This window comes from Podarcis muralis, chromosome 1 (assembly GCF_964188315.1).
Source record: "Podarcis muralis chromosome 1, rPodMur119.hap1.1, whole genome shotgun sequence".
Lineage (NCBI taxonomy): Eukaryota > Metazoa > Chordata > Lepidosauria > Squamata > Lacertidae > Podarcis > Podarcis muralis.
Window position 1 is genome coordinate 133,030,028 of NC_135655.1, and position 19,821 is coordinate 133,049,848.

A 19,821-nucleotide genomic window follows, 5' to 3' on the forward strand; every position below is an offset into this window, starting at 1 on the left:
ATGCCTGGAATCTTGCACCACTTGGAAATTTGGGTTCTGTATAACAATATGATATGGCATCTCTTTATTATTTACACAAGCAACCTCAACATTCTCAAGAATAATGTGTGTGTGTGTTTGTGTATACACACACACTTATTTTTCTGAATCTGGACTCTGACACTCAATCCATGGACAAATGTACTTATTTTAAATGCCTAGATATTTGTTTTGTTTTTCTGTTCTGTTTTTGATACTCTGTTCCAGCTGTTTCTCTAATTTTTAGATCCATTTATTTTTGCAAACCAATAACATGCAAGTCTTGATAAGCAATGCAGTAACCAAAATTGTTCAGCAATAAAAGTAAAATATATCAGAGACAGCTAGTATCAATATAACATCCTTTGTCAGCTGAACATCATACATCCATTACAAATTTGTTCTCCCCCGCCCCCCCACTTTATTTGCACCTCTACACACAAACACACACACCATGTTTAGCTATACCTGGAATAGCTGGAGAAAAGAAAAATAACGAGCGAAACTTGGGGCGGGGGGGGAAGCATCCTTACCCCACCAGAAGCCTGAACTAGCTTCGTGCCACTTAATTTTTTTGCGTCTAGAAATTTATACACCGCTTGATTGTAAAAATAAAAACCCTCAAAGCGGCTTGCAAAAAAGCAAAGCAAGGAAATCGAGAAAAATTCACAGCCATTCTTTGAAACACACAAAAGTTAAAATACTGAAACAGATAGAATTACGTGAACCGGCTAAGCACTTGGAAAACTACAACTCCCACAAGCCATTGCGGCTGGGCGGCGCTCGGTCTAGATTAGAAGCCAGTGGAGACTACAGTTCCCAGCAACCTCTGCAGGGTAGAGGAAGCCCAGCGGACTTGGGGCGGCTTTCGGGCTTCTTCCTCAAGGCGCCGTCGGCTCCGCAGGCGAGAGGGAAGCGGCCGGGCTGGGTCGGTGGCGCTGCCGCTGCTGCTGCTGCTGAGGTGCGCGGCTGCCCCCCCCTCAAGCGCCCCTGGGCTGCGGGCGGCGGGTGGGCAGGGGGGAGCAGTGCCGCCGCCGCCCCGTGAAACGGCCTTTCGGAGGCTGGCGCTGCAGGCCTCGTCACGGGCCTAGTCCTCAGTGAGGTGCTTGCGCCGGGGGCCTGGGCCCCCCTTCTTCGGGTGGTGTGTTGTTTGCTTGTCGCTTTTCACGTGACCGAGCATTCGCACAGAGAGGAAACGCGTCAGGGAGAAGAGTCCCGGCCTCCTCCTCCCGGCCCCTTTGACAACGGGACTTGTTTGCCCCTACAGGCAGCCGGGAATCGGGGCCCGCGCGTCGCCCGGGGAGAGGAGGCCGCCCAGGCCGCCTTCCTGAGGCGCCTCGATTTCGGACCGAGGACCGTTTCCCCGTGTGGACGCGCAGGGGGATCAGAGGCAGGTTCCTTCTCCGGTGTTTTGGGGCGTGAAACTTGCACGGGGGCCAAAACTGACTTGCGCGCGTGCACGTTGCCCGTGTGACTGACCCACCTGCAGCTGGGCTGGGCGTTAGGCGGGTCCCGATGTGGGGCGTGGAGTGTTTTCACAGGCAGGTGCCGCCCTGGCTTCTCCTTTCCTTCTACCTAGTTGCCCTTGCGCTATGCTGCCTCCCCCCTGCTTCTGTTTCCTGATGGAAATCTCCAAAACATGTCTGCTCCCACTTGGAGCTGCTCAGAGTTGCTTCACAGTGTGGGTATAAAGGACTTTCCAGGTACAGTGGACGCTCAGGTTGCGAACGTGATCCATGCGCCATGTCTGTGCACACGTGGGTCACAATTCAGTGCTTATGCGCAAAGCACAATTTAGCACATCTGCACATGTGTGAGCACTGAAACCCAGAAGTAACCCGTTTTGGTACTTCCGGGTTTGGCACGGTGCACAACCCGAAAACACGCAACCTGAAGCGTCTGTAACCCGAGGTATGACTGTACTTCATAACTCTGTCCTAAGTGGCATATGTAATGTCCTGACAATATATATGCTGGAGGAACCACAGCCGGCTCCCATAGTGGCTCCTCTCTCCTCCCCACAACTGCCACCAAGGGGGCAAGTCTAAATAGCCACCGTGTCCTGAGGGGGAATGAAAAAGATGCAGTAACAGCTTTTTCTAAACAAGTTAATCCCACCCTGCCATTTCTCTTGTAACTTTTTTAAAGCAATGCTTATCATTGCAATCACTTTTTGAGGTCTGCCTGAAAAGTATATGAAATACAGTAAGTAAATAAAATAGATGCATTAGGATAATTCTGCACTTTAAATAGAAGTAGGTTGGTTAGTGGAGTAGTAAACTTCCTCTTGCTGTATGTCAAGATATTACAGATGATCAGTTTACCAGGCACTTCCATATATGTTTAGTCGTTCAGTCGTGTCCGACTCTTCGTGACCCCCTGGACCAGAGCACGCCAGGCACTTCTCCTGCAGTTCGGTCAAACTCATGCTGGTAGCTTCAAGAACACTGTCCAACCATCTCGTCCTCTGTCGTCCCCTTCTCCTTGTGCCCTCCATCTTTCCCAACATCAGGGTCTTTTCCAGGGAGTCTTCTCTTCTCATGAGGTGGCCAAAGTCTTGGAGCCTCAGCTTCAGGAGCTGTCCTTCCAGTGAGCACTCAGGGCTGATTTCCTTAAGAATGGAGAGGTTTGTTCTTCTTGCAGTCCATGGGACTCTCAAGAGTCTCCTCCAGCACCATAATTCAAAAGCATCAATACTTCGGCGATCAGCCTTCCTTATGGTCCAGCTCTCACTTCCATACATCACCACTGGGAAAACCATAGCTTTTACTATACAGACCTTTGTTGGCAAGGTGATGTCTAAAAAAGAAGAAGAGACATCATCTTGATAAGTTACTGCTTAGTAAAAAACAACAACCAAAAGCCATTTGTATTCACCAATACATTTATTTCCATATGGGGTGGGGCTCTATACAGGGCCCATCATATGTACCAAGAGATAGGTTGTGTAAACTGGACTAACCACTTTCCTTGACCAGTCATTCTGTCCACTGTTTCTTGATTTTCATTCCATACTTATATCTTTGAAATCTATGCATAGTTGTAATTTATCCCCCCCCCCCCATGTTGTGAATGGAGTCATGTCAGAAGGATAGGTGTCTGAAGACTTCCAGCCATGTAAATGGCAATAATTTCCTCCAGTCATTAGCAAACCTCAACAAAGACATTCATTCAATGCTATCTTTGGCTGTTTTCAAAGGACAAATGTTATCTAAGCATCTTTCTCATGGTTTTAATTGTACTTTAAAATATGGATATTTTTTCAGATAACACCAGTGTAACATAATAATGATGAAAATACAAGATTATTTTATCTTCTTCTTTAAAGGTCTGTGTTATAATTTCACAATGTTTGGAAATTTATTTGATGAAGACTTCTCCTTTTTGTCAAACAATCCATGTGGGAAGCAAAAATCAAAACACAAAGATGCTGAGCTGCTTGTTCCTAGAGAAAGCACCAATTTAAGTGGAATAAAAAATCAGGGTGGAACCTGTTACCTTAATTCACTTCTTCAGACTCTACTATTCACACCAGAATTTAGAGGTACTGTACAGTATTTTAACATTTTAAAATAGCTTTTTCTGAATGCCGGATTTTGTGTTATTTCACACAAAGTAGTTTACCTTACTTTTCTTACTATATAACCTAGGAATGAATGAATAAAAAACTTCCAAAACATATTTCTAAATGTTGTATTGGATAATAGACCAGAGTATCTAAGGATTGAGTAAAATTCATAATGAAAGATACAAAGGTTGAAAGTAACAAAACAGGCTTGTGCGGCATAATGAAAGTTAACAAATGTACACTCTGAAAAAGTATATTTGGGTAAGACTGTTGATATTTTTCCAGCATCAAATATTAGGCTAGATGGCTAACTGTTGATTCAGAGTTGTAGCATAGACTTGTTTTATTCAGAATTGATTGGTGGTTTTGCCTGTTAATGTAAGTTGGTCATCACCACAGTGCCTGATCCTGAATCCGAATAATATTTCTGTTTCATGTCTGTTTGCCTCAGACTTAGCTTTACCTTATTAGATCATCTCATCTCTCTATGGATGAATGGGCAGGGCTCACTTGCTTCCCACTGTATTCAAATGGTCCTTTTTGTCTGCTTTCTTTGAGCAGACATTAAACTCTGCAATCTCACTATTTTTTTGGAAAGCCAAATTGTGCAAGGACCCACACTGACAACTTCCTCAGAATAAATAAACCTTTTGTCCCATGGGGAATGGACAAAAGCAAAATGGTCATGCTAGCTGGTGCCTATGGAAATTGTGATACAAACCCATTTGGAGGGCAAAGGAGCAAAATGAAGTCTGATTTAGAAAGTTAACATTTCTATTTGCACTCTTCTTTATAATTGTGGGTAAAAGCCTCAGCGCCTAGGGCTTGCCGATCGAAAGGTCGGCAGTTCGAATCCCCGCGGCGGGGTGCGCTCCCGTTGCTCGGTCCCAGCGCCTGCCAACCTAGCAGTTCGAAAGCACCCCTGGGTGCAAGTAGATAAATAGGGACCGCTTACCAGCGGGAAGGTAAACGGCGTTTCCGTGTGCTGCGCTGGCTCGCCAGATGCAGCTTGTCACGCTGGCCACGTGACCCGGAAGTGTCTGCGGACAGCGCTGGCCCCCGGCCTCTAGAGTGAGATGGGCGCACAACCCTAGAGTCTGTCAAGACTGGCCCGTACGGGCAGGGGTACCTTTACCTTTTACCTTATAATTGTGGTGTTGGTAGGAGATTTGTTCTCATACTGGTATTTTTCATTTTTGTTGTAGAAGCACTGTTTTCTATAGGCCCTGAAGAACTTGGTTCTTTGGAAGACAACAGTAAGCCTGAATCAAAGGTATTCAATTCTATACTTAGATCAGCTGAAAGGTTTATGATGTTCACTAGGTTAGCTTAGGCCACTCATTCGCAGCCTAAACTACATCACAGGATCATCATGAGGATAAAATGGGGAGAAGTCTGTATGCCACCTTGATCTCTTTGGAGGAAAGGTGGAGTATAAATGCAATTAATAAATAAAATATTAAGATGATGGATAATGTATTTATAATGCAAAGCTGGGGGTGCACACATTACTTCATGTGCTCATATAATCTACAAAGCGGATTTTCCTGCATAGGTTCTGGTGCAGTGCTTTCAGAATACACACAGGTCCTGTTGTGCAAACACTCATTACACAAACCTTTAGTTATTTGCACATGAAGAATTTCTACCCTAACATCACTACATGAACATCTACTTTAGATATCTGAGCATGTTAAACAGTGAGCAGTTGTCCAGTGTCTAAAAAGATTCTCTGACCAAGTGCATTCTCTGTAGTTGGAGTGACTAATCAATATAAATAATATCAAATCTGTCTTAGCCCTGTGCACTTAAAAGCTGTGAGGCATTATTACCATGCACAGGGGAAAGCCTGGACTGTCCCTTGATATATTCTTAAGAAAAGTAATTAGGTGAAATTGGGTTTAAGCAAAATTATTTTTATATGGAAGAGAGAGCAAGTTTGTTTTCTCCTGCTCTGGAGGGTAGGACTTGAACCAATGGCTTCAAGTTACAAGAAAGGAAATTCCATCTAAATGTTTGGAAGAACTTTCTGATGGTAAGAGCTGATCAACAGTGGAATAGAGACCCTCATGAGGACTCTCCTTCCTTTTTAAGCAGAGGTTGGATGGCTGGCTGTCATGGGTTCTTTGGTTGAGATTTCTGCATTGCAGGGGGTGGACTAGATGACTCTTGGGGTCCCTTCCAACTCTACAATTCTGTAGTAATTACTTGTTATCAGATACCTCATTTATATTTGTTCAGTTATGTTTGTTACAGGTTATTATAAAGATTTCCTTACTGATTAGCCAAACCTTTTCTTCATTGAAATGAAAACATTTAAAAAGCACTTTGGGGCTAAATGTTTTCATATGGCTATTGAATAGAGCTGGGGAATCTGTGGCCCTCCATATGTTAGGCTGCAGCTCCCATCATACCTGATCACTGGCCAGACTGATGGAAGTTGGAATCCTAACATCTGGAGGACTCCAGGTTTCTCACCCTACTATATAATATTCAACTAAACAGGTGTAGCAGTTTGCTAAATGCATGATCCAGCCAAAGCTAAGCAGACTTCAGCCTAATTGATATAAATGGAAGAACTGAACTGTACTTAATTCTTTCCCACTGAAATCAGTGTAAGTTAGAAATCTGGTTGAATCATGCTCTAATATTTTTTGAGGAAGCACAGTTAGTTATACCGTAGCCTGCAGAGGTTCATCTTGAAGCAACTTGGGGGAGTGCAGTCTTTGTTGTGGCTTCCAGGCTGTGGAGTGAGCTCTCCACTGAAATAGTGCAGGTATCTACTGTGGTGAACTTCTAATGGCTGCTTAAAATATATCCATTTACTCAATTTTTCCCTCATCTCTGATAACAGCTGGAAGATTCCTAGCTACTGTAAATGTGATGTTTTGTTTTTATTAGTTTTTTTATTGTACATTGAATTGTTTGGATTGAATTGTGTTTTTGTATATTTAATGAAAGGCAGTACAGTGGTACCTCGGTTTACAAACACTTCGGGTTACAGACTCCGCTAACCCCGAAGTAGTACCACGGGTTAAGAACTTTACCTCAGGATGAGAACAAAAATCGCGCACTGGCAGCAGTGGGAGGCCCCATTAGCTAAAGTGGTACCTCAGGTAAAGAACAGTTTCAGGTTAAGAATGGACCTCCGGAACAAATTAAGTTCGTAACCAGAGGTGTGTAATTTTTTAAATTTAATAAATAGTTTTTTGAAGGTTAATGGAAAGTCAGCTTCTTAAAGTTTATGATCATTTCTGTTTAGGTTCGAATAATCCCATTACAGCTCCAACGGTTGTTTGCTCAACTTTTGCTCCTAGATCAACATGCTGCATCTACAGCAGACCTCACTGACAGCTTTGGATGGAATAGTAATGAGGTACAATATAGTATTCATTGATAGCATTGCTCGCCCTTAAGGTGGTTTTCCCTGTGTTTCCTTTTCCTTCCAGAAAAAAAGGAAATAAAAACGGTATATTTTGTCAAACTACTTTTGTTCAGAGCTTCACTGAAGGTAAATATCAGTTTCCTTCATAAAGGAAGGGAATATGAATATTTATATGGTATCAATACATTTGCCAAATAATTTATTAATAATGTTGACAGTTTTTAAAACCTTTAACATTTGTATGAAATCCCTCCAAAGTATTTTACTATCCTGGCTGCCTATATTGTCAGCCATATATTAGCCTATGGTAGGGATGGTCCACAGCTCTGCTTCTCGACCCACACCCCTATAATCCACCCCATTCATCATAGTCTCCTGACCCTCAGGAGAGGCTTGGGGTGGCAAGATACTGGGAAGGATCCAACCCTTTGAGGTGGTTCCTCCCTCCTTCCTGGTTAATATTTCATAGGTCTTCAAACTTTAATTTCATTGGTAGTTTATTAATTTTAATTGGTAGGCATACAAGTTAAGGGCATACTTATTTTTGAAGATTCTTTCGTTTCAGGTATGTTTTTGTAATAGGAAATGAAAGGCAAAATATTAAAATTGTATAATTTTCCAACAATTAGTGGTAGTTCATGACATGTTTGCTCTCTTAAAATGCTTTCATATGTTGCTTTCAGTATAGCTTCATCTCACCTTTGGAACGCATTAAAGATGCTCAGACAGTTAAAATGGGTATTGTGCTTTAGGCCACAGTTCCATTGCAGACCATACTCTAGCACAGGAATGGCTAATGTGATTCTCTCCAAATGTTACTAGATTTCACCTCTCATCAGCCCCAACCAGCATGGCTAATGGCGAAAAGCCGGTGGGAATTATAGCCAACCACATTGGCTGTCCCTCCTCTAGTAGATATGAGGACATCCCATAATGGAAGTTCATGTTATATAGCTATCAGTTGGAAAGACCACAAAGATTCCAATTTGGTGGGTGTCCCTGACACCAGAAGAACAAAATAAAATGACAGATAAGCAACCACAAAAAAGACACTGCTGGATTAACATGACATCTGTGGCAAGAGCTTAAGGGACGTTGTAAATTAGGTTTATTTGCGTAATTGGATCTTCATTGAAATGAAGAGGAAAACTCTTTTCAAGCAATGTCAATTCTTTTTTAAAAATAATCTCCTATCTTGCAGGAAATGAGACAACATGATGTGCAGGAGTTAAATCGGATTCTGTTCAGTGCTTTAGAGACCTCCCTTGTTGGGACCTCTGGTCATAATCTAATAAACCAGCTATACCATGGGACTGTTGTTAATCACATTGTCTGTAAAGAGTGCAAGAATGTCAGTGAGAGACAGGTAATTCCATGGGCAAGTTTCAGAACAGTATTCTGTGCGCTCTCTTGTGTTTCCAGTGACAAATTTTTAACCAGGAGTCCTCTGCAGCTTCACATTTAGCAATGCAGTCCTGTTAGAAATGTGCAGATCAAATTTTAGTCAAAATTTCTCAATACAGCTATCTGTTGTTCAGAACTCAATGTGATTATGAGAATTAGTAATGTTTTTAAAATAAACATTATGGTACAAATGTAAACTTAGAAACTAGTCCAGTTCTCAACCTTTGCCCAAAATTTCAAAGATCTTTGGGATTGCAGTGCAAATCACAATTGTATATTTTTAACTTTTGCTATGCATAATTGACACAGCTTTTGAGACAAAATAACCTTACAATAAGCTGAGGTATGAACAAGTCTTTCTCCCCACACGGCCCTAGCAAGCAGATAAACAGGAAAATTTCCATTTAACAGTAGTTTCCCATTTTATCGTCACCAGGAAACTGGTTGCCATATTCAGAACAGGCCAGGATAGTAAATCAAGGTTTGAAGTTAGCCTGACTTGTTCTGAACCTGTTAACCATTGTTTCCTGGCATTGGTGGACTCAGGTTGTAGTTTTCTTATGAGCTATACAAATAAGTCCATGATGTCTTTAAAATACATTTTTAAAAGAGGGCTTTCATCTCTGCTCGGCTTTGTAGGAGGATTTCTTGGACCTCACAGTTGCTGTCAAAGATGTATCTGGCTTGGAGGAAGCCTTGTGGAATATGTACGTGGAAGAAGAACATTTTGAGAAAGATAACTTGTATCGATGTGGAGCATGCAATAAATTAGTTGAAGCCACAAAGGTAGTATTTTACAAGTATTGTTTACTCAGATGTTGAGTATATAACATCCTAAAATAAGGCTAATTATCTTCTGTGCAAAATTCATTTCAATGTAAAATCCATTCATTGTGTCCTGTGCTTGGATGGTTGCACTCTAGATGATGGAAACTTCTTCTTGTTGTAATTGGGAGAATTGGCCAGTGAAATGTTTTGTAATCATGTGCAGAGCTATGGTAATTCTTCCAAGATGCTCAAGTCACCCCTCTTCAAAATGGTGCCCTGGATATGTTTTGGAGGGCTTCAGGTTGGGGAAGGCTGACATAGATCGTGGGAAGGGCAAGTATTCTATTGCATTTCTGAAAGTCCTCCTTCCTTTGAAATTTAAAGGAGCTTCATGAAGTAAATATACAGTGGTGCCTCGCAAGACGAAATTAATCCGTTCCGCGAGTCTCTTCGTCTTGCGGTTTTTTCGTCTTGCGAAGCACGGCTATTAGCGGCTTAGCGGCTATTAACGGCTTAGCGGCTTAACGGCTATTAGCAGCTTAGCGGCTTAGCGGCTATTAACGGCTTAGCGGCTATTAACGGCTTAGCGGCTATTAACGGCTTAGCGGCTATTAGGGGCTTAGCGGCTTTAAGAAAAAGGAAACAAACTCGCAAGACGTTTCGTCTTGCGAAGCAAGCCCATAGGGAAATTCGTCTTGCGGAACAACTCAAAAAATGGAAAACCCTTTCGTCTAGCGAGTTTTTCGTCTTGCGAGGCATTCGTCTTGCGGGGCACCACTGTATTGCAGAACTATGATCCTCCTGCAAATGTAGGGACTTGGTGCAGACCTGCTTTCAGTTCTTATTGTCAAATATGGATTACTAGATTGTGAAAATATGAGATGATTTTAACTTTTCCAGAACGTTTAAAAGATATTCTCTTGTTAAGTACTTTTAATGATTATGAATAAAATCTGTATGGTATAATTTATATATTTTTGCTTGTATAATTTTACCTTCAAAATTAGGCTAAGCTGTCTTCTCTTTGGACCGCCCCCCCCCCCGGTGTATTTTGTCTTATTCATGGACTATCATTATAATTGTAAAATTTACATTTCACCTTTCCACCCAATTGTACTAGTAGCAATAAGATACAAATATAATCAAATGCATTAAAATGGGAATAAAATAAAATAAAAAACAGAAAAACATAGCTTTGGTCACCAAAATATGATCACTTTCCTAAAAACGTTTTACTTATTTTACAGTCTGCTAAACTACGCAAGTTGCCTCCTTTTCTCACAATCTCCCTCTTGAGATTTAACTTCAATTTCGAGAAGTGTGAACGATACAAGGAAATAAGCAGCTATGCATTTCCAGTCCGGATAAACCTCAAGCCTTTTTGTGAGCAGGTTGAACTATTTTTATGTGTCTAAATTTTCATCACTTTGAATCATTAATGTTTTATGCTGGGTGATTTGGGGGTAATTGCAGAAGCTGTGCTCTTGTTTACTGGTACAATCTTCACTTAATTCTATGTCCAGTTTCTTACTGTAAAGGTTAGAAGAGGTACATATCTTACTATAGTATCCCTTAGGGCTGCTTGGTCAAACATTTATTTATTTATTGCACTTACACCCCACTCTTTTCTTTAAGGAGCTCAGGGTGTCATACATGGTTCTCCGCATTTAATCCCTACCACAACTGTCTGAGGTAAAGGTAAAGGGACCCCTGACCATTAGGTCCAGTCGTGGCCCACTCTGGGGTTGCAGCGCTCATCTTACCTTATTGGCCGAGGGAGCTGGCGTACAGCTTCCGGGTCATGTGGCCAACATGACTAAGCCGCTTCTGGTGAACCAGAGCAGCGCACGGAAATGCCATTTACCTTCCCGCTGGAGCGGTACCTATTTATCTACTTGCACTTTGATGTGCTTTTGAACTGCTAGGTGGGCAGGAGCAGGGACCGAGGAATGGGAGCTCACCCTGTTGCAGGGATTCGAACTGCCGACCTTCTGATTGGCAAGCCCTAGGCTCTGTGGTTTAACTCACAGTGCCACCCGCATCCCTGTCTGAGGTATGTTAGGCAAAAAGACAGTGACTGTGCACAACCGTGCAGGAGTCTAACCTGGAGTAAGTAGGTTGTCCACACCATGGAGGAATGGATGAGAAGAGTTCCTGATGGTGGCTATTTATATTATATATATTCAAGTGCCCCAAATCACTCAGCTGTAACTCTCACATTGGAATATCCATGTAATGGCCTGTACTTGATATTTCCACTTCAATGCCTTCTGTTTTTCTTGCTCTGTCTTTGATTGTTTTTACCTCAGTTGTGGAAATAGCTTTTGATTATTGTTGTCTTTTCTTTTTCTTTTTAGACTGAAGTGGATGATTTCAAATACATGTATGAGCTCTTTTCTGTTATAATACACAAAGGTGGCTGTTATGGAGGACATTATCATGTTTACATCAGAGATATTGATGAACTAGGAAACTGGCAGGTGCTAGTAAGTTGATTTCTATACTTGTATACTTCGCAAATAAAGAATTAAGGCATTTTTATATGAACACACACTGGAGTGAAGCATAAATCATCATTCCTCCAAGGAGCTGATGACCACATATATGGGAGTTATCCCATTGTGTCTTCATGCCTAAAGCATTGCTTGGAAGAGAGTTATGACAAAAGACTGTTAGATGCAGTTCCTGTCGCAGTGTATAGATGAGTTTCCCCTTTGTTATTTTCTCAGTTACTCTATATAAAGAGACGAGATCATATAAGTTTAGATTTGATTATTTGCTTCCCTCCTAAAGCATCTTATGTGATTATTTAGATAAGTATAAATGATTTCTAGTATTTAAAGGTTCTGAGTTCTCTGTATCAGATTTTACATGATTTCAGGACCGAAACTTCATCTCTGAGGCCAGGCATCTCATATATGTTGCATTGTAGAGCACAATTTTACATGAAGGTTCAACAGTAAGCCTGGGAAAAGCTCTTGGGAGGAATTCAGTGTAATGCTATGGGAACTGCTTAATCAGTGCAAGCATTTTAGTTTGTTGGAATGATCCCCCTCTCCTCCCCTGCACACTGATTTTTGGGGAGTCTCCTGACACACACCCTTAGCCGGTATGGGGGCACACACGGGGAGGAAGCCCTATTGCACTAGTGGAAGTCTTTGGATGGGCGTCCACTAGTGGGAGGCATTAGTTGAATCCAGGCCCTTGAAGCCACGGAGCTTCTGCAGGTCACAATGAACAGGGGAGGAACCTGTAGCTTAGTTAAGAGGAACCAGTAGCTTAAATCACTGCCAGGCTTTTGTTAACATGCATTTATATTATGTTTACAATTCAGGGGAATCTGCTATTGTGCAGAACTGTATGCCAGAACCACCTGAGATACACAAAGCCAAGTTTATTTGGTGAATGAAAATTAACACCAAGTGGTTTCTCTAACACATATAATCTAATATTTGCAATCTTTGATCTCATGTTGTGGGCTACAGCTAATGGCAGAGGAGGAGGAGGAATGGTGAGAATTGGTATTGATATACATTAATAATACATTTAATAAAAAGCATGAAACAATGACAGTTGAGTACTACATGATAATCAGTGGAAGGCAGATGGACTTTTTAAAAATGCTAGCCTTCCTTTGGCATAACAGAATGCACAGCTCTCTCTTTCTAGTTCTTTTTTCTTTTTTGAAGTTATTTTTGATCTCTTGGAGGAGGAAAGCAACATGAATGATGAAGATAAGGATTTGAAAGATATTGAAAATGCAAAAGAGAAGGAAAATCCATTACGAATTTTAAGAAACATCTTATTGGAGGTAGAGTACACCAGAATGCCTTTCATGCTCCTTAATTATATTTAAGCTGATATATATTTAAACTGTACATTTCAACACTGCTGTTTTAAGTTCAGCTCTGAGACTGAACATTTCAGATTTTTCTTTTTAAATATTGAAGTTCAAGATCTTTATGTGTGTTACAATAATTTTCTTTATGTGTGTAAAAAAAAAATCTGTGTTACACAAGTTAGCAAAACTGAGAAGCAAACACAAGATTTGTCTTTGAAACAATTTCCCACTTAGGTCCTTCAGCTGTTAACTCTTATACATGAACCAAGACAGTCATGGAGTCAGTAGTTGGTACATAAAGAGGAACTTTTTAAAAAGCCACTTTGGTGCTCACAGTGAAGAGGGTGTGTTAAATAATCTGTTTATGTTTGGGAGTGCGCCGGTGAGCTGTATTATAATGGGGGAAGGGACCATGTTTGGGACCCGATTTGGCCCCTCTGCTAGCACTTGCCTGTCCCATTTTGAGTAATAATTAATTTTAGTGTCTGCAGTTCAGTCAATAGTTATCTAATCTTGTAGGAAGAGTCTAAGGAAATTGCTGTGGATCGGTTGGCACAGAAACTTTTGGAGAAAAAAAGTGTGTCCTGGAACAAGAAATACCGTAAACAGCATGGACCAATACGGAAGGTATTTGAAGATAATTCTGTTTTATCTCTGTTGGCTTTAATCCTTTTGCACTTTACAATATGTCTTACACAGTTCAGCATAGAAAGTGATACTACCTGAGTTAGTGGTGATTTTCCTGTGGCATGAGTGGCCATCCTATTGTTTTACACTTCCCAGCAGGTCTTGCTCCTACAGAGCAGTTGCCAGGACTGAAGGTCCCCGCCTTCCACCCTTTATCAGGCTCCTCCTCTTCCAGATGTTTCCCAAGCAGACTCAAATTGTGTCTGCACACCTCTGGTTTCTGTTCTGCCCTCCTCATTATTCTCTGTGTTCTTGAAGATCAGGGAGGAGGGGAGTTTGTTGCTGCGGGAGAGTCCCTGGATTCTTCAGCAGCTTCTTGACCCCGCAGCCTCGGTATCAGCCTCAGTGTCTGAACTGCTCCCTGTCTTTGGCTCTTCCTGCTCACTGAACCCTGTTGCTCCTTCAGCATCCAGCCCCTCCTCCCAATCCTCTCCTTCTGACCTCTTCTCTGTGTCCCACTACCAATCCTCTGGCTCTGAGCTTTTGTACTTTGGGCTTTCCCTTGGTTCGCCAGCTGGTGCCTCCCACCACCCCTCTTCGTCTAGCCATTCCCTGACAAAGAGGTACACCAGAAGCATTGATTTAGCTAAACACAGAGCTAAAATATTTGATTTTTATATAGGGTGGTGTGATTTTTACATTGTGTGCAAACCAGGAGCATATGCTGCAACACTGAACAAAGATTGTTAGCACTTAACTTGTTACCTTTGTTCCTGTGAAGCTGTGATCTATTTTTATATTTTGTTTTTTCTTTAATGGTTGGTTGACCATATTGAATATTTGATTGACTGATTCTATCAAAGCCTTTCCTCAGATTATGGAAAAGAGACCAAGTACAAACTAATATCACAATGAAGTATACAGAAAATCTCCCAAGTTTCCAATGGATCTTACATATGCTTCCCTACATATAAAGAGAAAAAATATATTGAACACATTATCTTCCATTAGTAATGATAGGTAAATAAAAGTTGGGGAAGGCCAATATATGTTGAACAGCCCTTTTCTTTGCACCTCATAAATCTTAGGAATTGTTGGGAGATGGAAATTTTGCCTTTGGTTTTGACTAACCAAAAGTTAGCATTAACATCCAAACATGAACAAACTAGTTAGGCATAACTATGATTTTTTATTTTTTTTAAAGCCAGCTTCAAATTTGGCTTATGATACTGCCTTGTTTTAGTTACTTTAAGCTGCAGCTAATTTTAGATATGGTTAAGGGTGTAACACCAAATACAGTAGCAGAAAACAGAAGAGTGAACTTCTGAAGATACAGTGTGAGAGCATAGGTGGGAGCAGCTCATGCAGCCAAATTCAGAAAAATACAGTTCATATCAGAAGGAAGTTAGTTAATTGATAGTAAGTATAATTAATTGATAGTTGGAACATTTTAAACTGGATTTTAATAACACCTTTTTGTCACCCCCTTTCTCTTTTACCCTTTAGTTTTTGCAGAGTCATTATCCAACATTTCTTCTAAGTTCTGACGAAAGCAAAGTTAAGCTGAATGATCGTCATAAACTCCATTTTGGATCAGCATCCCAAAGCAACCCTCTGAACCATGAGGTAAAGATGTCATCAGAAAAAGCAACAACAGGTTTACGGGAATATTCATCCGAATCCCATTGGTTTGATTTGAATGACTCCAAAGTCCAGCCAATCAGAGAGCAAGAGATTGAGAAACAGTTTCAGGGGAATGAGAGTGCCTACATGTTGTTCTATCGACAATCCCAAATGACAAGACCATCTGAAGGTACAAAATATATAGTGTGTACTTGGGGTCTTAATATTGCTTTTGGTTATTTCCTCTTTATTAAACAGTCATGAGGTAACAGTTTGTATAAGGCTTAAAAAGACAAAATTTTAGAGACAAATGTTGAAATAACGTAGATCAGAATGTTCCACTGACTTCAGTAGCAAAACTTGTTATTAAGTGTTGTGAGGAATGTAGTCAAATCAAATTTTATTAAACGGTCACAGACCAGGTTAACTCGTACAGCTAGTCAGCGAAGCATAACACCAGGAAAAAACAAAGGACAATTTCAATACAGATTAGGCCATAACAGCAATTTGAAATTAGACAGCATAAATAAAATTAAGTATTTGCCTTCGCCTGCATATTGACATTGGAAAGCTCTTGTTTGGTGCGCCTAATAGCGGCTACACAGAATTTGGCAACATTGATCGTAATTTCAGGAACCTTATCTTCTACCAAGGCTCTCATAGGAATGTAGTCTTACCAAAACAGTTGTTGTGTTCTGAGCAGTTAGCTTTAGGGATTTCCATGATCCTTCAGCATCTTTTTTGAGGAATGGAAGTTTTTGAGTGACTTTCTCTTAGTTTGTAGTTTAATAAACTGTAAGCCAGAGGAAGAGTACCCTAGTGATGTAAAAAGGATATGCATGAAAATCTGAATTTCAGCACTTCCTAAGCCTTTTAATATGTGTTTTCAGTTATTCAATTAATCAGTTTATTTTGACACAGCTCGAGGAAATCCAAGATACCGGGTCCCCATCCATCTCTTGAATGAAATGGATGCCGCTAATATCAAACTGCAGAAGAAGAGGTAAGTCAGCTCTGATGGCAAACGTGTGGTGTGTAGTTCGTTCAGGGCTTCTGATCAGGATTGCAAAGATCATACAATCATCTTGCAGTCTTGGAAGGCTTTTTGTTCTGATGCAGGCTTCTATGAACAGAACGGGAAGGAAAGGGAGGCGATAGTTGCAAAAACAAGCCACCCACAGCTTTCTTCTGCAAGCCCCCCACATCATTTGCCACTTTCCATGTTGTTCCAGAATCTCCCCCAATGTTCTTGAGCAATTGGATATCTGTGCAGGGGTGCAGAAGGAATGGGGAATCAACCAAATTACCTTTCTCCCTTGTAATCACAGAAGTCTTCACTGCATCAGAGAGCCTTCTCTGATCAGAGAATCAATTACACTTTTTGAAAATATTAAATTTCTTATAAAATTCCTGCACAGTGCAACATGCATAATTAGTAAAAAATAAATAAGACTTTTAGAATGATATTTTATGAAGTAAGATACAAATCAAACAACTTGTCTTTACTGTGGGAAGTTTCTGAAGGTATGATTTGTAAGAAAATTAAGATTTTTGTTCAATTGTGCTCAGATTTTCCACTGAACATACTTTTCTGTTAATACTTTTTAAAGGGCAGAATATGACTTGGCAAACAACAGTATTGATTTACATCTCCATATATTTTCTCACTATAAATATTACAATGGAGCTCTGCACCCAGTAGCTTCTCAGAAGGAAAGTGTTCTAGATCTGACGATTGACAAGAGAAAAACACTGGGAGAACTTCAGCAATTGGTATTTCAGGTACTTGCTGTTATTCTATGTCCCCAAACTTTCACCGAGTTTAAGTTTCTTTAGTAATAATAATAGGCTTGTAGGACAAGCAAGATTGTTTGCCTACATACTTTGATAGGTACTTTAGTAACTTGTAGAGTGGATTACTATAAGATGACCCTTATGTATTATAAATTATTTAGTGCTATGGCATCCTTCAGGAGAGCCACAGCTACTTGTGTGAATCCTTTATAAACAACATGATTTACATAGCCATATCTGCACTTCTGAAATATGTTCACTTTTTGTGAATAGTTGTTGGAATTTTGGGAAGGAGACCTAGTTCTCAGCCTTGCAAAGCTTCTTCCAGCTGGACTGCATATATACCAAACACTTGAAGGTAAGATACCTTTAAAATTACATACATGTAATTGTAAAAACAATCCCCCCACTCCAAATACTTTTAAGGAGATTATACGTATTTATTGGATTATGCTGGAGTGACCAGTTAATCCTTTCTTCAAAGATACGTATGCATCAAAAAGCATCTTGATTGCTATGGTAGACATCTTCGCTAATATCAGTTACCGTAGAATTAAAATTTTATGTATGCCACATTTCTAATATGCACGATTACCTTCCTCTTTTAAACATGTCAGTGAGACACAGCATTGAGTCAGTGAGGCATAGCAATAGTGAGGAACCTTTTTCAGCCCAGGTGGCAGTAGTGGGTATTTGTGCAAGAAGCCAAAAGTGGGTGGTGCAATGGACACGACTTACCTTTGATATAGTAGATAACATCCAAAAGTCAGAAGGTTTCTACACACGCACAATCTCTGTTCCCCATCTGCAGAACAGGGATGCATTCCAGCTACGGAAAAACAGCTTGAGGAAGACATGGAGCATCAGGGCTGATGAGTGGTTTGGCCTGCCCTGGGGAGAGAGGGGGTGACCTATGAAGAGTCCCAAGGGCTGGAAAGAAAACTGAAGGGCAATAGCAGCTGGTCCATCAGGGCAAATGGGGCACTACCCATCCAAACTCAGCCTGCCCTTAGTCAGCCCCCACTTGCCTTCCTCCCATAGCTGTCAACGTTTCCCTTTCTTAAAGGGAAATTCCCTTATTCCGAATAGGATTCCTCGGAAGAAAAGGGAAAAGTTGACAGCTATGCTTCCTCCTTACTTACAACCAGCCCAAAGGATGGCACTGGCTCCTCCTTAGTCTCAGTGCTGCCTTCATAGAATTCAGCAGGGTATAAGAGGGGGACAAAACCAGAAGTGGTTGGCTCTGGCTTAGCCTACTGTCTGCCTCCTTGCCTTCCACCCTGCCCTGTTGCACCATGCTCCACAAGAGGCTGCATCTGGCCCCTGGGCTTGAGGCATAGGCATGTTGCCTGGTTTACATAAATAGCTGTTCCTGACCACGTGGTTGGATGTTTTTCTTTAAAATTCTTATGTGTTCCAAACGTCGTATCATAATGGGAGGGAGGGTGAGCTAAACTTACTCTCTCCGACTATTTTTCTATGTGCGATTATTGATCTGGAGGAGCATTCAGTCATGCGATTCCCTCACTTGGCAGTCTAAAATTTGCTTAGAATGGGGTTGGGAGAACTGAGTGACAGAAAAAGAGCCCCCAAATGGAGATGCACTCATTTCATTGCATGGAGCCACATGATCTACATAAGGCTACATTCACCCTGCTGCATCTAGTAATCGAGTTTGTGCAAAGATACAATGTGAGGATACCCTTGTGATGTAGCTTTGCACCTATATGGTACAAGTAGATAAATGCTCACAACTTTGTTTCTTCAAACTTCTTATGCCTGGCAGATTGGGCCTCCTATCTGCAGTGATTTCTGTGGGCATCCAGAAGCTGTGGAAGAAGTATTAGACTGACAAAAAGATCCAAATTCTTTCACAATAAATAACTCAGAACAAGCCTAACTAAAGAATACAGATTAATTAACTCGATGCTGTAAATTGGCTTTTGGGCTGCATAGTTTGAGGGTTTCCTCCGTTTCAGAAGGAGAAAGCATTTAGCTAATAAAGTTCTACTTTACAGTGAAACGAAGTCAAATGTTGTTGGAGATTCTTTAGACATAATTGGCTTATATAATTTTAAAGGGCCTTTTTACTTTTCAGTGTGTCTTTTTGGAGTTAAAAAACTATTTTGTTTGTTAGGGGATGATTCTACGTTGAGTGGCATTGGACTTTCTGATGGAGCCAATATATTCGTGTGGAATGGAAAAGAGGTACAAAACTGTCTACCTTGTGAATGGGACAAACACATTTTGTTGTTTTTAAGGTTTATTTTCACTTTAAAGCTTATTATTTGTTGAATTGCATACCATATCTTAATTAATGGCTAGAGTCTGTTTATGCCTAGAAGAAACATTGGTTTCATTTCCTTGTGGCAGGATCTTGTTGTTCTGCTATCATTCTTGTGTCATTTGCTTTTCTTGTTAGGAGTTTGCTTACCTGTGCCAACTGTGTGCATATTATTTCAATTTTCACAAAGCTCAAAAATTAAATGATAGCCACAATAGTTTCCTACACAAGGGCGCAAGCACACACAACTGGATCTCCCTATCAATCCTGTTCTCCCCCCCCCCCCCCCGCAATTTTACTATTGTATAACTATCACTTTTTCTCAACTAGTGGCTAAATGCATTTTTATGAGCATTCTGTGTTTTATTTTGATTTGTGGTTGAAAATGGACTTTGTTTTTGGGTGTTCATGCTATGCATTTTAAACATTTGTGGTGTGATAATGTATTATGCTTATACCTGCAAGTTATCTAGAGGCATTTCACCCCCTTCTGAATAGTTGCATATGAA

The 19,821-nt window shown here is 40.8% G+C and overlaps 1 protein-coding gene across 11 annotated transcripts in view; it reads left to right on the forward strand.

Annotated features, from left to right (window-relative positions):
- The first annotated feature begins 840 nt into the window (after nucleotides 1-840).
- Nucleotides 841-19,821, forward strand: part of USP40 (ubiquitin specific peptidase 40) — a 46,476-nt gene continuing 27,495 nt past the window's right edge. For 5 of the 11 annotated variants that reach the window (XM_077919080.1, XM_077919096.1, XM_077919112.1 and 2 more), the window contains exons 1-15: nucleotides 841-979; nucleotides 3,347-3,562; nucleotides 4,792-4,859; nucleotides 6,849-6,962; nucleotides 8,173-8,337; nucleotides 9,015-9,161; nucleotides 10,391-10,534; nucleotides 11,501-11,629; nucleotides 12,850-12,954; nucleotides 13,504-13,611; nucleotides 15,118-15,424; nucleotides 16,156-16,237; nucleotides 16,845-17,016; nucleotides 17,302-17,386; nucleotides 19,166-19,236. In XM_077919080.1, the coding sequence (XP_077775206.1) occupies nucleotides 3,367-3,562; nucleotides 4,792-4,859; nucleotides 6,849-6,962; nucleotides 8,173-8,337; nucleotides 9,015-9,161; nucleotides 10,391-10,534; nucleotides 11,501-11,629; nucleotides 12,850-12,954; nucleotides 13,504-13,611; nucleotides 15,118-15,424; nucleotides 16,156-16,237; nucleotides 16,845-17,016; nucleotides 17,302-17,386; nucleotides 19,166-19,236 (1,893 nt within the window). In that variant the 5' untranslated portion in view covers nucleotides 841-979; nucleotides 3,347-3,366. Of the gene's footprint in view, nucleotides 980-1,057; nucleotides 1,409-3,346; nucleotides 3,563-4,791; nucleotides 4,860-6,848; nucleotides 6,963-8,172; nucleotides 8,338-9,014; nucleotides 9,162-10,390; nucleotides 10,535-11,500; nucleotides 11,630-12,849; nucleotides 12,955-13,503; nucleotides 13,612-15,117; nucleotides 15,425-16,155; nucleotides 16,238-16,844; nucleotides 17,017-17,301; nucleotides 17,387-19,165; nucleotides 19,237-19,821 lie in introns of those variants that run through there. The other 6 variants (XM_028704161.2, XM_077919102.1, XM_077919099.1 and 3 more) reach the window with 5 other exon arrangements.